The 22574-nt window shown below is 36.3% G+C and overlaps 1 protein-coding gene across 7 annotated transcripts in view; it reads right to left on the bottom strand.

The window, feature by feature from the left end:
* TANK (TRAF family member associated NFKB activator) overlaps nt 1-22574 on the bottom strand; it is a 79481-nt gene that overhangs the window by 45871 nt on the left and 11036 nt on the right. For 3 of the 7 annotated variants that reach the window (XM_015249853.3, XM_072961058.1, XM_072961059.1), the window contains exons 1-2: nt 21668-21811; nt 2030-2177 (exon numbers count right to left, since the gene is read on the bottom strand). In XM_015249853.3, the coding sequence (XP_015105339.1) occupies nt 2030-2128 (99 nt within the window). In that variant the 5' untranslated portion in view covers nt 2129-2177; nt 21668-21811. Of the gene's footprint in view, nt 1-2029; nt 2178-14123; nt 14170-21667; nt 21812-22574 lie in introns of those variants that run through there. The other 4 variants (XM_015249904.3, XM_006196213.4, XM_072961057.1 and 1 more) reach the window with 3 other exon arrangements.

Genomic DNA, 22574 nt, shown 5'->3' with positions numbered 1-22574 from the left:
AGAGATTAAATTACAAAAATTTTCAGTTGCTTACCACTGACCAGTGTAGGAAGAGGAGGAGATAGAGAAATTCCTCTTTCTGCCTTTACCCAAAATATCTCAATACTCCTTTTCCCTAATTCTGTGTTTCCTAACTTTCTGAGAACAAGTATAGCATTGTTGAAGTTTCTTAGTGAACCTAATAGGAAAGTAAGAATAATAAAAGTTGGAAAGTTTTATTTTGTTTTTTTAAAAAGTGATTATGTCTTATATCTAAACTGGATAGGAAAAGAAATCTAAATTCTAAACTTCATTTCAATAACTGAGAAAGTGCCCTGTCATTATCATTCTCTATTTTTCTTATGCACCCCTAATGAAGACCTCTAGTCCATAAATTTACCTATATAACTGGAAGAATTCTTTTGTAAACCAACAGGAGAATCACAAAGAATAATGATAATTTCTAAGGAATGCAGGAAAGTAAGTACTATAGCTAGTTTTATAGTAGGTATATTAAATAGAAAGGAGGAAGGGAATTGTGTAGTTCCTATATTTATGGAAGAAACTAAGAACTGTGTGGCTAGCATATTTCTTAGACTTCAGAATTTCATAGGCTATTAAAATTTTTTTCAGTTGAGGGAACCAACGAAAGATCCTCCACTTCGAACTGACTATACAGGAATAATATAACATAGCAGGCCTTAGGCTATTTATCTTCAGAAAGGCCTATTTTCAAGGCTAGCCCTTGATTGGTATCTAGAAACTTGATATTTGAAAACACTTCCTAAGTGATAAGGTTCTAAGTGCTATGCCAGCTTCCTAATTAGACCGTACAATGAAATTTAAGGTGAATAAGTACTTTCCCTTCAAGAATCTAAAACTTTGGTTGACAGAGGGTGCCTGTGTAACCATTCCTTAGTAAAGCCCCAAACTCTTGAGCCTCAAATGGAATTCCCTGTGCAGAAGCACTGCACATGTGTTGAGTGAATTTTTTAAGCTGGAGAGAGGATGCGTTCTGTGTGACCCTTCAAATGAATGAAAGAGTGTAAGAAGCCTGTATACGAACTCCTCTAGATTCCACCTGATGTCTTTTCCCATTAATGCCTGGCTGCTTATCTTTACAATGTCACTGTAATAATAAACGTTAGCTCTGAATATGACTGGGTACTCACTCCTGTGAATCCTTGTAGAGAATAACAGAATGTGTGGGTAGTACTGTGAACATCTAAAGCACTAAGTAATGAAAAACAAACAAAAAACTATGATCATTGTTTGACAAATGTGTATGCTAATAAAATTTTGCCCTTTATTCTGATAGTATGGAAACATGGAAACAGCATCAGAATACAGGACAAAATTTTAAACTGAATAAATTTAGTATTTATAGAAAGTTCATTACATTATTCTCATTTTTCTCATCTTGCTGTAGATTGGTGAAAACCTGATCATTGACCAACAACAGACATGTACCTGGGAACTACAGACCAAGTAATTTTTGTCTGGATATATCTTTCCTCCAATTTACTTTCTTTTGAAACTGAAAGTACTAAACAGAAATTTTATGTGTACAAGAGTAGTTTTATAAAGCTGAAACTTCTGATAAGTCATTAAAGATTTCACTGAAATAGTTTACTTTAAACCGTTACAGTTAAAGAGTGGAAGACCACTATAAGTTAATAACAAATTTAGTTCCAGGATATTTTAAGATTTGTACAGCATTCCTGCCAGCCAAGTAACAATGTAAAAAAACAAAAAATAAAACTAGCTGATACTTCTGATTTTCAGTTTGTCATTTTATTTAAAAAACATTTATGCAAGATAACATTCTTCACATTTCCTCAACGTAATCATCTTAAATGAATTCTTCCCACAGTTCACAATGTTTTTAAAAAAGATAGCAAAAAAAAATCTCAACTTTCATTCATTAATATATCCCTGTGTTTTAGTTCTTCAAGGTACTTACTAACAATATAATATTCTTCCATTGCATAAGACTTTCAAATTCCATTTACTAAGATAAATAACAACTTTCAAAACCAAAACTACATACCTTCTGCTGTAGTTCTTTTACTGCAGAATCTCTATCCATGCATGCCTGTCGGTAGGCTTCGTAAGCTTTATTGAGTTGCTCACCAATGTTTTTATCCATTCCTCTCTGTCCTGTAGCATCACTATAAAGGATGGAGTAAATGACAGGTCTGGAAAATAAATGAACAATTCAGATAGTTATTAAGTTATATAAATCTCATTTTTAAAATGTACCTCAAGGACAGTTCTATATGGTTTATCATGAACATTATAGCACCAAGTACTTAAAGATTTATAAATGCAAAAAAGTCTCATCTAAAATCCTGATTATAAATGTTGTAAAACCTTAACTTCTACAATTTAAAAAAAATACTCTTTACTATTGTTTAAGGAGCAATTGGGGTTCCAGTTCATAAAGATGCTACTTTGGAAATAGTACTCTATAAATGCAACCTAAAAATGGAAAAATATAAAGGTCATTTGTTATTAATCTTGAAATGCAGAACAGGATTAGCAATGTGAGAAGGGATTTCTTTTTACTAAATGGACAGTTACTCCCACTTACAAGGTGAATGCTTGCTACACTGAAATTAAAGCAAAATTAAGTAGATAATAAATGTTTGTGGATGGAGCTCACACTGCTGTTATCACAGAGCAATTAAAATGTGTGAAAATGCTCTTATTTTAGCACAAAATCTAGGGAGAGCTCCTGTTGGATTGTACTACATTCAAAAAGAAAAATCACATCCCATCAGTCTACCCCAACCCTCTGTTAGTTTTCCAACTCCTATGCTATTTCTGAACTACAGGTGATCTACTCAGTGGACGTAATTTAGTTTCATCATCTCAATTTGCATAACATCTCTAATGACATCCCTCGGCTCTGAGCAGAAGGCCATCTAATGACTATGATTCTTCCTGTCAAGCTGTAAAAACCAAACCAGAGCCTTTTTCTTAATCCTCTGAAAGCCACAGAACAGACAAAGTTCTCTATCAGTCATAGGGGTTTTGGGAGGGTACCAAATTATTTCACTTCTTTAGCATTGGAAATCCTTCATAATCTGTCTCTAATCTTTCATAACATCTGTATCTTTGGGTACACATGCTTTAAAATTTTTCAGTATTTTACATTAAGATTTAATTCATATAACATAAAATTCACCACTTTAAAGTATATACTTCTGTTGTTTTTAGTATAGTCACTATGTTGTGCAACCATCACCATTATCTAATTCCAAAACATTTTTATCATCACAGAAAGACACTCTGCACCCATTAGCAATTAGTCCCAATTCCTCTCTTCCCTCTATCCCCAGACAATCACTAATCTGCTTTCTAACTCTATGGATTTGCCTACTTTGGATATTTGGAGTCATATAATACATGGCTTTCATGTCTGGCTTTTTTCACGTAGCATAAAATTTCCAAATTTTATCCATTTAGCAACATGTAATACTACTTCACTGCTTTTTATGTGTGAACAATATTCCATTTTATGGCTATACCACATTTTGTTTGTCCACTCCCTAGTCAATGGACATGTGGGTTGTTTCAACTTTTTGGTTATTTTGAATAAAGCTATTATTTGTGCATAGATATTTGTGTGAACATATGCTTTCAATAATCTTAGGTATATACCTAGGAGCAGAATTGCTGGGACAGATGATAATTATGTTTAACTTCTTGAGGAACTGCCACAGAAGTACCAGAAGTTTTCACAGAAGCTGTATCATTTTACATTTCGACCACCAATGTCCACGTCTTTACCAACAATTATTGTCCATTTTAAAATTATATGCTAGGATCCCTGTGGGTGTGAAGTAATATCTCATCATACTTTTGATGCTGAGCATCTTTACAATGCTTATTGGTCATCTGTTTATCTTCTTTAGAGCAATGTCTGACCAAATCCTTTAGCCATTTTTTAATTGGGTTATTTGTGTCTATTGTTGAGTTGTAAGAGCTCTTTATATAGTCTGGAAATTAGACCCTTATCAGATATATTCACAAAATTTATAAATATTTTCTCCCATTCTGTAAATTATCTTATCCTCTTTTTTGTAGATTATCTTTTCATTTCTTTGACAGTGTCCTTTGACACACACAGTTTTTAATTTTCATAGTCTAATTTATTTGTTTTTTCTTTGTTGGTTATGCTTTTCATGTCATATCTAAGAAACCTAATCTAAGATCACACAAATTTTCATCTATATTTCCTTTTAGGAATTTTATAATTTTAGCTTTTACATTTAGATCTTTGATTGATACCGAGTTAACATGTATATGGTATGAGGTAGGGTTCCAGATTCATTCTGCATGTGACTATCCAGCTGTCCTGGCATCATTTATTGAAAAGGCTATTCTTTTTCCACTGAATGCCCTTGGTACCCTTGTTGAAAACCAGTTGACCATAAATCACAATACTCTTTTAAATACCTAGGTAATATTTCAATCCTATCGGCCAGTCTTCCATTTTAAGATACTAAATACACTCCTAAGTCATTTTTTAGGCTGAACAGAAACAATTTCAAGGTTTTTATTATGGGGAGCACAGTGTCTTTACCTTCTGAAACAATGAAAGAATGATAATTTTTTTAAGGCAAACTATTTAGGAAGTTTGCTTTTACTGCTACCTCTGATAGGTGGAAAAGACAAAATACTGTTAGGATAATTAACATTGCTAAAATCTTTGATATGTCAAAGACACTATGGAAACACAGGTAATTAGCATTAATACAAAGCATCACTTTGAGTATTTGTTTAGACACTATATCATTCAAAGAAGGATTCAGGATGGCTTAAAAAAACACACGAGATTAAAAATAAGTATATAAGCAGGGAAAGAAAAACCAGGGCAGGTAGCTACAGGGACTATGATATACTGTAATATGTTCATGCAGAAATTAGATAATTTAAGTAGCTATGTGGCTAGGTAGTCTATCACTGTTTTAACAAGCTGCAGATGTCGTAACAAACTGTTAATATAAACCACACCTATATTTTAAAATCTGGGACAAAAAAGAGCCTTGAATTGGGAACCCATCTAGTTTCTTATTTTGTTCCATTACTGACTGACCCTGTGACCTTAGTTCAGGGCCACTAACTCTTTTTGGACTCAAGTTTCTATCTCTTTGATACAAAAAAAGATATTTGGCCTCAATTTGTAAGAAACTGTTCTGTTCCATAGCTTTTGAGTCTGTGAATCTAAAAATGCATGTCTGTTCCATCAAGAAGGTGCATTCTTGTTTTTAAAAATGTAAATACAGTACTAAAAATAACTGCATCATATGCAAGTAAATCATGTGGAGACCACGTCAGGTCCTTTAATTAGATCACACAAATGTCACTAGGAAGAGTTACTGAGTAAATTCCACATGGATGCATCCTATTTCCTGAAATAAAAATGTATGCTGGGAAGATATGATTCAGGACAATATAGCTAAATAAATAATACATTTAATTTCTATCTCACAACCAAGAAGAAAATTGGGTGTTAGATCAGTGACACTGACCAGAGAAAAAGGAAACAGTCTCTAAGACCCTGCTAATTAAATTGGGCAGATTTCAAATATTAACACCCTGAACTTTAAGGCCACTTGTTCATTTATTTTTTTAAAGCATTTGTTAAGTGTAAAATTAATCTCACAATTTAAGAGGCAGTCACATTTCAATTACATTTTGGTATGCCTTCTGCAAAACTTGCCAGGCTCTAGGGAAATGGCTTTATTTATAACAAACATGCTCAAACTCTTATCTAAGGGCCACTCTTATCCCCTAAACCCAGGAGGTCTAAGCTAGAATAACCTTTGCCTTGGAAATACTCTTCTAGTTACAGTTTCACTCTTTCAAATGTATTTTAAGGAAAGCCTTCATGGTAATGTCTTTATTCTGGGTTTCATTTGCTGGTTTCCTCATACCACACAAGGAAAAGATTAAGTCACTGACGCCACAGAAGGTAGCTGGGTGAGAATACAAAGCATCCCAGCCCCGGGGCAATCCTCCAGCAGCCAGGATGGACCTGACTCAGCCACCTCTGTTCCTCTGGCAGTGGTTCCTTTTTTCCTTTGAGTGGTTCCTGTGAGAGGGAAGATGGAGGGTAGCAAGTTCCTGTTCTGCCTCCCAGGTCCAGCATGTGCCTGCCCAGGAGGAAGCACCAAGAAAATCCCTGGGCATCAGGCTGCTTCCTCTTCCATTGATCCTTGGTTCAATAATGAAACTGTCCTAGGGTAGTAGAGTCAGCCTCCACAAGGGAGATCATTTCATTTTCCCTTGGTAAAATTTCCAGGCTTCAACAATGATCTGTCAACTGCTAGGGCCAAACTTTGACTTGAATAATATACATACCATTACTATTCAATTAAATTAGAAAAAATGAAGTATTTGTTTGCCTAATACATGTAAAGTACTGCGTGGGAAGCAGCAAGGGGCCTGAGGGATAGTACCACCTTAGACTTGTGTTCCTTTCACAAAGGTTTTTTTTTTTTCAATCAGGTCTTCATTTCCTATTATTCATATTCCCATTTGACTGATAAGGCTCAGAGGAGTTGAATGACCTGCACACAGCTACAAAGCTATAAGCGAGTGACTGGGACTAAATCTCTAAAATTCTTAGTTCAAGGACTGTTTATTAAAGCCAGCTACAAAGTATTCTCCTATGGTGCATATGGACATTTCATTCAATAAACATTTACTGAGTGTTAACTAAAAACAAAGCCTGGGATGGGCACCACTGATGCAGTGAGAACAAGACAGACATGAAACCTACTCTCAAGAAGGCATCATTCTCTATAACTTACTGTATTTGAGTACCTGGAGATATCCAAAGACTAGAGTTTGGAAAAGAAAGTGGTCACATCTATTTACGAGGTTTAGGAGAGGCTTTGAGAGGTAGGCGGCATTTGACTTGGGTTTTGAATTATGGGTAGGAATGACCTCACGCATTCCTTTTATTTAACTGTCAAATAGCAGTTATCCTTTCTAAAACAGGTTCCTGATAGCTATAAAGATGTTTTTAATGCTAAATAATATCCATTATTCACTAAAATAGGCCAGGATTATATACATTTCTTACGCTTTGTTCAGCTTGAATTTCCAGATCAGGACAACTCTGCAAACCTGAGACAATTCTTAAATACAACAATGACGGTTACTTACAGAAATGATTAACTAGCTAGTGCTTTTCCCATGATGCTTGAGAAGAAGCAGGGGTGGTAATGAAATAAAGGACAAGTTCTGTTATCACTTTTGGACCTCGATCTTCCTTGCTTTTAAAATGAAGGCATTACATGGTATAATCTCCAACTTTATGATTAGATAGCACTTCTAAACAATTACAGAATACAGAAGCTTTTGCTGGGCAAATATGTGATTTATTGACATCACAGATTTAGAAGTTACAAACCAGTTGATATAGCACTTCATTTAAAGGCAGTGAGAAGTACGGAGTAAAGTTATACAGGGTGTCCTAGCAGTAAAGTGATAATATGATACTGTGAAAATATATAATATGAAAATATGTGTTATAACACTGTGAAAATGACTTTATTTAATAACAGTCATATATTCCCTCCTAACATTTTACTAGGTAGAATGAAAGATATAGGCTTTGAATTCAGATCTCAGGTCTTCAATTTTCTAGCCATTTACTTAGCTCCTCTGATTATTAGTTTTTCTATAAGCAGTTTGTAGGGTTATTGTGAAGATTAAATGAGATCATATATGAAGCATACATGTTAACTGTTCCTCAATATCCATTTTCTCCTCCTCTAGTATTCCTGATTTTTAGCTGATGTAGTCATGTGACTACATTCTGGTCATCGGCAAGTAAGTGTAACTTCCAAGACAGCTCTTCTCTTCACCTTTTTCCCTTTCCCAGCTGGATGGAATGCTGTGGTGAGTCAACCAAAACACTGTGGTGAGGGTAAGACTTCCAGGATGGTGGAACAACAAGTGGATGTGGTTTGATAATTTTCCTTTGTATTATCTTGGCTTCTTTTTACTTTTTGTGATTCTATTGTAAGCTTTTGGCTTGTGGTTACCCTGTTTAGTATGTATATTAACCCATTACTACATCTGTTTGTTTTAAACTGATGGATGTGGAACAACAAGAATGAAGATGCCTTGGTCCTTGATACCGTGGAGCTGCCAGATCAGCCCTGGACATCTTATACTTTGAATTGTAGTATGTGAGAGAAATAAAATATCTGCCTCATTTAAGCCACTGTCTTTGTGGGTCCTTTAAGAGAACAGCTGAGCTGTATCCTAACTGATAAATTATTCTAGACTGACTCAGTGCTGAACGCATAGTAGGCACTCCTTTTATCCATGGGAAAGAGACAAAGTCATAGTCCTTGCCTTTTCCTCTAATTAGAACTTATAATTTAGTAAGGAGGAAACACATGAAAATGATTAATGATATTAGGTCAATTATAAATGTGTGAAAAGGCATGAGCATACCTCGATAGGAGTCTGGGAAACACAAGTAAAAGCACTGTAGGAACTCACTCAGTGGTTCACTCAAGATTTATGCTTTTTCTATATCAGGAGCAAACTCTTAATTTGAAAAGATACATGCACTCCAAAGTTCATAGCAGCACCACTGACAATAGTCAAAACATGGAAGCAACCTAAATGTCCATCAATAGATGACTGGATAAAGAAGGTGTGGTATGTGTATGTGTATATTCACACACACACACACACACACACACACACACACACACACACACACAATGGAACACTACTCAGCCATAAAAAGAATGAAATAATGCCATTTGCAGCAACATGGATGGATCTAGAGATCATACTAAGTGAAGTAAGTCAGACAGAGAAAACAAATTATCATACAATATCACTTGTATGTCGAATCTATTAAAAAATGACACAAATGAACTTATTTACAAAACAGACATAAACTCACAGACATAGAAAATAAACTTCTGGTTAGCAAAGGGGAAAGGGGGAGGGATAAATTAGGAGCTTGGGATTTGCAGATACTAATTGCTACATATAAAATAGATAAACAACAAGGTCCTACTGTACAGCATAGAGACCTATATTCAATATCTTGCAATAAACTAAAATGAAAAAGAATTTGAGAAAAGAATATATATATATGTATAACTGAATCACTATGTTGTACACCAGAAACTAATACAACATCATGAATCAACTACACTTCGATTAAAAAAAAAAGAATTTGTGTGTTTCTTTGTATTTAAGTTTTACATAGAAAGAAGAAGAAGAAAGAACTTAAATAAGAAGTATAAGCAGGAAAAAGGCTCAAAAGAAGGAACAATTAAAATTAGAGGAAATATGGAAGGCTTCAAAGATGTGACACATGAACTGGGACCTGAAATATGAGAAGGATTTCAACAAACAGAGAATGAGAGGGGAAAGAACATTGGCTCTGAAAGAGCAAAGGCCCTGAGAAGTCACTAGTATAGTGCTTTTAGGGACTGGTGGTGAGTATTCTATTTACGTAAGCCTAGTGTGTGTGCAGAGAGGATGAGGGGTCAGGGTGCTAAGACAGGATAGTCAGGGCCACCATGTATGACTGTGTTGTACTTGAAAAACCCTAGGGGCATCATTCATGTAGACCATAATTGAAATGAAGCCCCCTAGAGTTACAGAGTGTGTAACTACATACATAAACTATATGCAGCAGATTTAGCTATGGTCAGACTGGAGCAGACCTTGAATGTCACTCTAAGAAATTTAGACTTTAACTTGCTAACATTAAGGAATAACGGAGGATTTTCAAGCAGGAGATGGCTATGTTTTAGAAAGATAAGCTGGATATAAGCATGGAATATAAACCAGTGAGGGAGACAAAGTGAGGATATTCATAGGAAACTACTGCTGTATTCTGGGTGAAAGATGAAGACTTGTGCTAGAGTAGGGGAAATGAAACATGAATGGATTCAAGAGATATTTAAAAGGCAGAATCAACAGGATTCATTGGCCAACTGGATCTGCACAACAGACAAGAAGGAAACATTCAGGTCCCAGCAATTCTAAAATCAGTTGGCCTGGGATGCAGCCATAGAATCTGCATTTTAATAAGCAAAGTAACGAGGTTATTTTGTTAAAGATGATTCATCAGCCACAGTTTTCAAAATACTAGGCAAATAGTGATGACAGCCTGCCACAGAGAAACAGGAAGAAAAACTGAGGGGGTGGGGAGAGGATACTGAATTCAATTTTAAGTGCTAACAGAGACATAATTAACAATAGGTAGGAAAAATGTACCAATTGAGTGATAATGAAATCTAGAGGAAGAAATGATGGCTAAGTATGCCTTCCCTCCTGCTTATATTCTTAAAGTTCTATCTGAATGTCCTCTAACACTACTTGACAGTCAACCAGGCCAAAATCTTTTTACCAAAAAACAAAAACCAAAACCAACAAAGGAATCCCTACATTTTTGAAACGACAGTGGAGAGAGAAAGCAGCAATATGCATTATTGTACCACTTTGTGTCACAAGATGTACACTTTTTTCCCCTCCCAAATATAGATCAAAATCAGGACAGGCCCACTTATTATCTGGATGATGTCAGAAGGAAAATTAGGAAATGCTTAAAACAGTCAGGCATTTTGGTATAAGTTTATTATCTTATGTGAAGAGACTATTAGCCAAATAAGCAGGAATGTTATCTAATGCTGTTCTGTTAATCTTATACACTGTTAAATAACAGGAAAAATAAATTTCTAGTAGAGAAAGTTTTGAAAGTTTGAATCTGTGATTTTTCTTAAGTCTCTTCTACTCTACTGGATTTATGACAATGAAAATAGTATTATTAATGATCTTTCACAAGAGTAGAACAGTTTGTACCTGTCTTCTGGTTTTAAACAGAGGAGTCTGAAAAAATGTTTTTGGTAATCTTAAAAAGGTCTCCCTGAACAGAAGACAATAATGTAAGAGAAGTCACAGGCTATGCCAGATTCATAAAGGGCAAATTTGTTTTTGAAAAAGGAGTAGTTAAAATCTCATGAGTTAACAGATTAGGGGCCCCTCCAGCATCTCTGAGTCATTTACTGTATCAGAACTACTATGAAAGGAGAGAGCTCTTTTATGAAAAGAGAAAGAAACTTCAGTAGACAGAAGACTTTTTCACAAAAAGACCTGCTTCCTCTTAAATAGCAGTTTAAATTGCTGAGCAGTCATTTAGCCTTGAGAATACGACCAAGGATAAATGGGAACAGGCAAAAGCCCACATAATTATAAGTTGTACTCTGTGCTCTAAACCACTGTCACAGAACTCTACAGCTCTTCATACCCCTGCTTTTAATTTCCCTGAGGACACTTAGAGGCTGTTGGGCAAATGTTTGCAAGTCACAACTTGTTTTATTAGAAGTAACTGAGAGAACTCCAGTGAGAAAATAAATAAGGTTTCAGAGATTTTCAGGTCTCTATTTCCAGTCATTCCCAAGATGTTTAGGGTGTGATCCCAAGATGTTTAGGGTGTGACTTAAAATGTATAATATGATAAAAATTTAAAACCAGATACAGTATTTTTATACCATGCAACATACTCTTTTACTCCAACTCTTGAATACTCCTGAAGGCAGGACCAAAAATTCTTGGGTAGTCTGGCAAATCAACTTCTCAAACCTGCCTCTGTGCCAAAATTACCCAAGTTTCCACTCTTTCAGGGTCACACCAGTTTTTCTCAAATATGAATATTCAGATCTAGTGAATCCTAAAACTTGCTATGCTATCCTACTGTGGAAAAGCAAGAGTTTATTAAAAATTTTGGTTTGCTGTTTCATGTCCTTTTGTATCTGGAAAAAATTAAAAGACACTATAACATAAAGATTTCAAACCTAATTTTCAACAAGACCACATCTTGTGTAAAAATGTATTAATTTCTTTCTAAATTCAAATCAGAGTATCAAAATGAAAAAGCCTACTCAACCAAAGATAAAATCAGATTTGGAGTGCAGAATACATGTCCAGTCTAGATATGTTTGTTGATGGGTAAGAGTGAACAAGCTGTAACCTTTCTGTGGATCTCAGGTGAGGGGAGGACGAGGAAGAAGCAAATGTGAGAGATTCAGAATCACTGACATGGGGGTAAAGACATAACTGGGAAAGAACTGTACTCTGTAAAACATTACAGAAATATGCACCAAGGCAGAGAAACTGGCTTTCATAAAGTGTCCTGTTCCACAGTGATCATCTGATTTTTGAATTGTTCCAGAAGTGCATAGAATTTGGAAACAAAAATAGCAGTTGCTAAGGTAGATGTTCTTAAGGGAAAAAAAAAGGTATTCTGATACTTTGGCAGAAGGCCCAGAGCAACAGCACTCTGTTCATCTTGGTTCCATGAAATTTCCATAACTCAGTCTACATGACAAGTGTTATCTGTATTAACGAAGAGATACCATTAATGGCATTTGCACTGAAGTTCATGTTGAGAAAGAAATCTGAGTGTGACCACAGCTCTTCTCCTATCAAGCAGCAATGGTCCTTTTAACTTAATGTTCCCCCTATCAATACTCTAAATCATTTCAATTCTGTTTAAATTCTCTAACTATCTATGTAGATAGCTGAGAATGGACATAGATCCCAATGACATGCCTTCAATCTGAAAGATCCCAATGACATGTCTTCAATCTGAACAGGCACAGAGCTATGGACCAGAAGGGCAATCTTAGTCTGTATTTGAATAGCAAGTATCCCAACAAGGGTGGTGGTTCCCTATTTCCCCATGGGAAGCATTAGGGGCAATGGTAGGGACTGACACCTACTGAAGTAAAATCACTTGCCAGCTGCTTCACCTAAACTATCTTACTTTAATCTTCCCTTTGTAGGAGCATATATTATCTTCCCTTTTCAGATAAGGAAACTGAGCTTCAAATGGTTAATAAATTCCACAGTCACAGAATTAGAAAATGGAAGACCCAGATAAATACAGGTTTCTCTGATGTGAAAGTACAGTATCTAGATCTTTTCACCCTAATCTAGTTTTTATTTTTAATCAAAGCGTAACATATCTCTATTTTAATGAGTCAAATAGCTTTACAAAGCTTAAGAAAAACAGTAGTCTCTTGCTCTCCTCTTCCTCCTCCCCATCTCCTGCTTCACCTTTGCAATAATTTTCAGCATTTTGGTTGATTCCTTTTGGTATTTAACTCTGTATCTCTAAAATAACATGCTAATATGGCTACTACTGATTTTTCAGTTTTACTTGTCTCCCGCTAAGCAAAATAAGGATTCCGCTCTCTTTAAAACCTTCCCTCTCTTTTTATCTTCCCCATTCTCCCAATATAGTTTACATCCTATTTTTAGTTAGATTTGCATTCCATTTTTACTTTCTTATGACTATGTAATGCTATTCACTGTTGAGCCGTATAAAATACTATGGCTCCTTTTCCTTTCCTGAAAAACATTTTCTTTGAAAAAACTTGTTTGCTTTATTTCTTACACTAATACAACTCCTCAATCCACTCAGATGCTTCAATCATCCTATCAATTTCATCTTCTTAGAAGAGTAAGAATCTCTCCTTGAGTTTTCTGACTTGCTCTAGTCTAGACTTGTTGATCTCTATGTCTAGAGGAACACTTTTATCTGGGACCTTCTTTCAATTCGAATTTGGTAATTTCTTTTGTTCATTTCTCTCTCTAGCCGAATCCCTCATTTTTAGTATCCCAAATCTTCATCCTTCTTGTTTTATTCTCCAATTTAGTGGAGTAAACTCTCCAGTAGCCTCCTGATAAAATGTCCTCAAAGTAAGTTTTTTGAGACCTTGCATAACTGAAAATATCTTAAGTCTCAAATTTAACTGACAGTTTGCCAGGTTAAGATTTTTAGACTGGAAATAATTTTTCCTCAGAATTTTGTAAGTTTTGCTCTGCTTCCTTCTAGCTTCCATCTTGTTTTTGTTAAGTCCAGAGCCATTCTGATCCCTGATCTTGTACTTAACCAAACTGTAAGTTCGTCCTTCAGTTCTTGCAAATTTTCTTGAATTACTTTCGGGCAATTTCATTCCTTCTGTGTCCCTTTCTGGGACACCTACTATCTGGATGTTAAATTTTCTGAAGTGGTACTCTAACTCCTCCTACCCTCTTTCTCTTTTTAAAACATTTTTCTTATTTTATATTAAAAATACCTTAAGTCTGTTGTCTTTTGCAACCAGTATTATGCTGCCAAATGATAGTTAACCATTCTGGAATAAATAAAGTAATAATCAAGGAACGTAATGGTGCTTCTAGAACTTCACTGAGGCTGTGGGTGTGTGAGGAAAACAATGTTCGACCATCAATTGCCCAGTTCAATCAGAGCAGCTCCACTTTGATTAGTTATATATATTGGGATTTCAAGTCTGAAAAGAATCACAGGCTTAAAGATATATTACCACCACTTCTACTGCCACAATGATTTATAAATTTTTAACAAGGTCTACTTTTTTGTGGGGTGGTAGAGACAAGTATGGGTGACTTGGGAGGTGGGAAAGGGTCCTCTGCTGGGTTTCCACCACTGTTGAAACTATTCTGCTTCTGGTGTAAGTGTTCTGCCAGGTTCATACTTGTGGTAAGAGGCCAGTTAAAGCAATTTCAGGATGAGGGGAAGGAAATCACGTAGAGTAACTGTTACCTCTTCTACTCTGCCCTAGAAAAGAAAATCAGCTGCTTTTCCTAACCCCTTGGGGTATGAATAATAATAAGAGTTCACATTCTATTTCAGAAAAGTTGCCATCTTAGCAAATGAAGAGGTGAATAAGTGAGTGAGAGATACACCCTGTCTTTTCTGTATCTTAGCTCTATGTCTGCCTGCTCACCAACAAAAAGCGACAGAAGCAAAAAGCAGAAAATAAGTCAATACTGAAGTACATACACATAAACAGAACATCCTCTGTCTTAGATGGTTAAGGTAAACCTCTAAAAGACACTCAAAAGTATGTGTTTTTCTTATCTGAAGAAAGGAAATGGAAGAGAACTGTCACTCCCAACATTTACTTATGATCATTTCCCACTTTTAAGAGAGTTTGAGATTTGCAGATACTAACTGCTATATATAAAATAGATAAACAACAAGTTTCTACTGTACAGCACAGGGAACTACATCTAATATCTCATAGTAACCTATAATGAAAAAGATTATGAAAAGGAATATATGTATATATATGTATGACTGAAACATTATGCAGAAATTGACACCAGAAAGTGATACAATATTGTAAACTGACTATACTTTAATTAAAAAGAGAAAGAGAGAAAGAGAGAGAAAGAGAGAGAGAGAGAGGGAGAGAGATTGAGAGAGCGAGCCCAAGTGAGTCCCATAACACAAGCAGCCAATTCCCCAAAATGAGAGCTTGTATTTCTATTCTCAGTTTCCAGATTGTAAACTTTGGTTATGGATATACCCGTAGCACACTGCACTACCCTGTTACTACATTCCAATCAGTAGCTGAAAATAATAGAAACTTAAATATCACAGATCCAGCAGGGTCAGAATTTGAATTTTGTATTTTTTCCCATAGGCTGGTTGGCAGGATGCATCAGGATAAACAAGGTAAGTCAACTGCACTGATCAAACCCAAAAGTCCCCAGACCAGGTTTTCGATTTTGCTGGATATTAGAATTCAGATGAGAGTTTTTGTGCTATCTTCTAAGAGTTAAAAGAAGATTTTACAGCCAAAGACCATACCCATAAGTCTCAGCTTTGCCTCACTTCCTTCTTTTTTTTTTTCCTCCAGTAGTACTTCTTTCCCTCAGACTATTTATCAAATTCTATGGGTTGAAGTGCAGAAGTAAACACCAAAACAGAAATTAGGCATGTGATGTACCCATCAAGGTAAACACAAACACTGCACTGCTCAGCTTGCTCAGCCATGTAAGGGGTATCCTCTCTGCTGAGCAGGAGAGCATGTTAGAATCTGAAGACAGGATGGGGGGGGGATTATCAGTTTAAAATGGCTATTTAATGTTAAAAAATCTATTTTCATAAATTATATAAAGTAGAGCTGTACAGAATATTCTTGGATGAGAAAACTACAAGAGAAAGTTTATATTCAGTATGAGGAGGTGTAAGAGAGGACTTTGAGGAAGAATTTGTAATATTTTGTGTTTATCAAAAAGGAAATATGGATTTTAAAAGGTTGAAAAGCATCATTATTAAGGGAAAGAAAGGCATTTCTAATTTAGGGACAGCAAATATATAAAGTCATAAAATTACATTATAGTAAAAATCACATAATAAATGGCTGTAAAAGTAAAACCATTTAAATATCCCATAAGATCAGCTGATTTTCTTCAAGCAATTTAAAATAATATATTATCTTGAAAATAATATATTATCTTGAAGGGACCTGTGTCCCTGATTTCTGTCCTTATAGCAAATCATTCTCCACAGCAAAATTACCTGACTATGTTTATTCTGCTGCTCAAGAGAACAATTCTCTATACCTCATTCTCCTGCAAATATCTCAAAGATTATTACAATTTCAACTTACTAAGTAACCATCAAAATGGAACTCATGTTATTTTTCTCAGTGCACTTAATTTCCAATAATTCCTTACTGCAATGACGTGAAAGACAAACATTGTTTTCACTGCTAACAACCTATTTTCAACAGATCCTTCTTTTTTGCAAAGAAAAAGTACTGGTGGTAAGTGAAAGGTATTACAGATTACAGGTGCTCAAATTGTTTACTCTCATAATTTAGTAATAATAATTACCATCATGAGAGTATATCTCTGAAGATAAAAGGAAGAAAGCTCAGGTTGCTATCCAGGATATTTCCTCCGTGAGACAAAGAATTATTATTTACTTTCCAAACATTTTTCTTAAAAAAAGTAAATCTCTTAAGAAATTTTTTCTTGCTTGTACAACAATGTGAATACATTCAACACTACTGAACTATGTAATTAAAAATGGCTAAGGTGGTAAATTTCACATTATGTGTGTTTTACCATAATTAAACTGTTTTTATACACTAGGGATTAAAAAATTATGACATATGCATTACACAGGTCCCAAAGGCTTGTTTTCAGTTGCAAAGGAACTGGTACCACTGCCTGTTGTAAGTCTCCTCAACTTTTGGGAACAGTTGTCAAACACTGCACATAGTTCAAAAGACTCTGTACATTAATTAGCTACCCACCCGCACGGCAGTTCATTTCATATTCTCTGTTATCCTTTTTTGAAGATAACTCAGAATCTTGGTCCTGGACTATAAAGAGATTTTGTTACCTATTCTAGATAACAGCCTCCTCTTTCCCTCCATCCACAACTGCAAACCACAGCAGCAAGCATAGAAGACAGCATGGGAGGAATGGCAGTCACAACATAAATCCTACAGAAAATAGAACCTGAAACTTGGCTTGACATAATTAAACACAAACGAGTTGAAATCGACCAGTAATACACACGCTTAGAAAGGTGTTATAAAACAAAAGGATAAACAGTAGGAACAGCTATATCAGCTAAAGCACGAGAATACAGTTGGCTCTTGAACAACACAGGTTTGAACTGTACAGGTCCATTTATCCGTGGGATTTTTTTCAAGAGTAAATATTATGGTACTGTATGATTTGTGGTTGGCTGAATCCCTGGATGTGGACCTGTAGAAATGGTGAAACCACAGATGCAGAGGAATCTTGGATACAGTAGGCTGACTGTAAATTATATGCAGACTTTCAACTGTGCAGAGGGTAAGCGTAAGCATCCCTAACCCCTGTGCTGTTGAAGGGCCAACTACAGTTTGAGTAGTGAAGTTTTACATTAATAGGCTATCTATTTTTATTTACCATTTCCTTATGGATAACAGCTATGTTTTTAAAAAACATGCAATGTCTTTGTCTGTTACAGGGCACATCCCCAAATTATGTCAATAATTATTTGTTCTAGATTATTAAATTGTTCTAAACTAAAATACTCAAATATCCAAGCGTTGACATAACATTTATGAGCGTCTTGAAGAATCCTCCACAGTTCACAGATGTACATTGTTAAATTGCATTATCTAAAGTCATAGTCTTGAAAGTAATCAAAAAGTATTAGAAATAGCCATTTATAAAAGTTAATAACTCTACCAAAGATTACATAATACACTACTGTACACACATGAACAGTAAACAGTTGAGTAAAACGGTGGTTAGATGGTTTGCATTTCTTAGAAGCCAGCCTACTAATGATTTTCACTTCATGTTAAGTAAAAACATGCTGCTGAGCTTGCATATTTTCTTACCCACTCATTCTGAAATACCCCTATAGGATTTGTCTAGAGTAGAATGTCAGCTTGACTACACCTCTAAAGCAAGAAATTTCCCGGCAAAATTGGGAAGCTGATGACAACAAAGTGAAACTGATGCTTTCTCAGCTGAGTTTCACTCTTGGTTTCTTTCAGGGCATAGAAGAGCTTGCCCATGTAGAAGCAATACCCTCTTTTATAAACTGGAGTAGAGGAGAGAAAAAAAACAGTAAAACACTTCATTATCAGCCTCAGCCTACCTACAGCATTTTCCCTGAACGTGAGAAAGAAAAAAAAAAAGGGCACGGGATAAAAATGACCAGCATCAGTACAGCAGTTCTTTGTTCTTGACATTATTGGTGTTTCACACCCTTTCATTTATAAGGAAAACTCTAAGGAGTTTTTATTTGTTTGCTTTTTAAAGTTCTCTACCTTTTAAAAACAACATACAGTTGACCCTTGAACAACATGGGTCTTAACTGCATGGATACACTTACAGGCAAAATTTTTTTTCCCCACTAAATACATACTTTAGTACTACACTATTTGCAGTTGGTTAAATCTGAGGATGCAGAACCTCAGGTATCGAGGGCTGACCATAAATTACAAGTAGAATTTCACTGCTTGGAGGCTCAGCACACCTAACACCCAACTGTTGTTCAAGGGTCCATCGTACTTTTAGACGATTTCATGAATTCTTTCATGAATAGCCCTTAAGCTAACTAAACTACCTCAAAGCAGAGAAAGAAGGAACTCTTCTCAGTTTTTTCAGGAAACCAGTATAACCTTGGTAACAAACTCTGGCAAAGAAAACATAGAAAAAAGATGACTACAGATGAAACTCAACTATTGATTTTAAATAAAAATGTTACCAAAGAGGAAACTATCTGCTTAAATATGACACAATGACCAAGGGTAAGGCTGGTTCAAAAACTGGAAATCTACTAAAATAATTTGCCATTAGGTCAAAGAAGAGAAGCACATGATAGGACATGACAGATGCCAAACTGCCGTATGACAAAACTCAACCTCCATTCCTGATAAAAATTTAGTTAAGTAGTAATGAATAGACATTATCTTAACAACAAAAAATATACAGACCAAATGAACATTCAACATTATTTAAAATTGCTCTCAACATGCCAGCCAATCAAATGAAAAAAGAACAACAAAACAAAAACTTTAGACACAATCCAAAATCCATTCTCTGCAAAAATCTCAGTAAGCTAGAAATATTAGTCACTTCCTTGATAAATAAAATTTACTTGAAATTAATTATAAAATTCATATTCAATGATGACACAGTAAAAACATCAAAAACTAGGAAATAAGAAAGAGATGGCCAGAATCACTATTATTATATATCACTGTTCTGGAGAAGCTTGAAATCATTAAATCAAAGAAACAAAGAAGTATAAAGAAATAGGTAAGATTATATTTAGATGATCATTTTTTCTAGAAAATTCAAGAGAAACAATTTATTAAAATTAGTAAGTTTAGAAAGTTGGCCAGATACATAAATCATCTACATACCAGGCACAAAATATTAGTGAATAACTAAAACCCCAAAAGGATTATGCTTTAATGAAACATAAACAGTTTACTTTAAATTTTACTTGAGAGAGAATGCAATAATCAAGGGCATTTTGAAAAAGGCAAAGAAAAGAGGGACTTACTTTGTAAATGACTAAAAAGTGTTCAATCAAAAAGACTTATTTGTAAAGAAGAGATAAAGAGAACAAAGCAACAGAAGAATTAAAAAAAAGACCCATGTACATATGGAAATTTACTATATTAGGTAGTGTTTCTAGTTAGTTGTCAAGAAACTGATTTCAACAAATGATCTCAGGAAAAATGGCTAAATCCCTATCTTATACAATGTACAAAGATAATTTTCATACATTTTAATAAGTAAAGCATAGAAAACTATAAAAACAACTAATAGACAATACAGGAAAATAATTTTTGAGTGGGGACTACCTTCTTAAGCAATACAAAACCTGGGTATTTTAAAAGAAAGACTGATAGTTCTTGAAAACATTTGCCATATAATTCACAAAGGATTAATATATCTGTATCCTAATGAAATACAGACAACTAACTTTGAAGAAAAAGGGCAAAATATATGAATATATTTGTGATGGTTAACTACATTATGGTACATCCAGGCAAAGGAATACCATGCTGACATTAAGATAAAGCTGGGCTACATATGGTAAGATTTTCATCATATTTTTTTTAATCTGAAAAAGCAGATAATAGAATTGTATGCATGTAAAGTCTCATTTTCATAAGAAAGCAAAATAACACGTTTATGTACACACAAGAGCAACCTGGAAGGCGCTGGAGTACCTGTGGTTGGGGAGAGGGCTAAGAACAAGTTTCATTTTCTGCTTTATACACGACTGTATCACTTTAGGATTTTCCTCCCCTCCCCTATGAGAGGGACAAAATAATTTTTCAGCAGAATACAGAGCATGCTTCTCCGCTACCTCTCGTTTGACATATGTATTCCAATCTTGATAGGAAGGCAGATCATTTTATCTTCTTTCACTTGCATTTACTTCACTTCCTTTACTACCATTTCTCCCTTATGACATAACCTGTCAAAAGAACCTGTGAGATAAATGACACTCTAGGTAGCAAGGCTGCTTTACTTTTTTGCTTGTTGCAGTATACCAACAAGAGACACAAAGACTTTGGTTTGAATATCTTCCCGCTTCTTTCTTCACTTTGTGACAAACACAGCTTGTTATACCCTTAACTCATCGCTGATTAGTTTACACCGCAATGGGGATTCCACCACCGAACGCCCGGTTCCCACTGGGGGCAGAGTTTGCTTCCGTTTCTTCCGCCTCAGCCACCCATTCTCTCCGTGACCCTCGGAGAAGTTACCCAACTTCTCATTGACAAGGCTATGATGACACCCCACAGGAAAGCTGAGGGCGGAAATGTGCAATAACCTTGAGAAAAATAACAGAAAGATCCTAGGAAGTTTTCGAAAGCGTAACAACGGTAGCACTAGCTTCTGGAAGGCAGCCTCTGTCCGGAAGGGAAGCTGGGACACTCCCGGCGGGGTCCACAGCTCGCCCTGACACGGCAAGCCCTGCCTCCCCGGGCTGGCCGGCCAAGAAGTCACGTCACCGACAGCGGCTGACGCGCAGTCAGGCAGGATCCCGCCCCTGGGGCCGGCACAGCGGGGGCCGTCGTCGCTGCGCTGACGTCGCGGGCCCGGAAAGCCCCTCCCGGGGCCGCTCCCGCACGCCGACCCAGGTCGCTTCTCTCACACAAGTCCCTCCCCACGCCGAGAACTAGTTCTCTCTGCAGTTCCTCGGCTTCTCTCCCCGCGGCGCCCACAGGGGCAGCAGAGCCCTCTCGCGCGCGCACACACACACAAGTTCTGTGTCACCGTGCCCGACGGATTCGGACACATCAACTCGCTCACAAAGTTTCTTACTCACAGTTCCGGGATTCTGCGCCGGTCTCTCACGCCTCTGGTCGCCGGCGCCCGGCGGAGACTCCAACCGGAAGTTGTTTTCCGTTCCAGTTCAGAGGGCAGCGCCTGCGCGCGGAGCCATTAACCGTTCACCCGCCACCCCGCCGGGCCCGGCTGGGCTCTTCCTGCCCCGCCCATTCCTGCCTCGCCCTCTCTCACCCCGCCCCGCCTCGCAGGGAAAACAAAAGCCGCGGAGAGGCATCCACTGTCAAGTTTAAAGGTCACCTGAGGGTCTTGGCTTGCTTTTTGCCAAACAATAGATAACAAAGTCTAACATTATCCAGTGTGTAGCTGAGAATCACCTGACAGTTGTAGATCCTAAAGTTGTAGATTCATCCCTAGAGATTCCCAGAGTTCAGAGCAACTGGGATGAAGCCCAGGAACCCACATTTTCAACAGATTCTTATGTGAATGTGATTAAGGTGATTAAGGTCTGCACTCTGCGAAAAACTACACACGCACACACACACACACACACACACACACACACACACACGAGTTTGTTTTTTCCCCCAACTAGTAACACGTTTCATTAATGTACTTGCCAAAGTTGGTTGCTACTAGTGAGTAGACCTTTATTAGAAAAATTTCCATGACTTAACAACTTCCCCATTATTCCACTTCCTAGCTGTGCTTGAATATTGTCCAAGATAGATAATTTAGACAGATACCTCAAGAAAAGTTTAGCTCTGATATCTAGTACTTCAGGCAAGTTGCTTCACCTAATGAACCTTGAGTTTTTAAACTCTTACAAATGAGAACAATAATAACCTACTCCACTGGATAGATGGTTACAGGATCAATCAATAATGTAAGCAAAAGCTCATGGTAAAGTTTAGAATGCTCTGCAAATGAAAGGTGTTGTCTGGAGT

Source organism: Vicugna pacos, chromosome 5 (genome assembly GCF_048564905.1).
Source record: "Vicugna pacos chromosome 5, VicPac4, whole genome shotgun sequence".
NCBI lineage: Eukaryota > Metazoa > Chordata > Mammalia > Artiodactyla > Camelidae > Vicugna > Vicugna pacos.
This window is presented reverse-complemented; position numbering and strand designations above follow the sequence as displayed.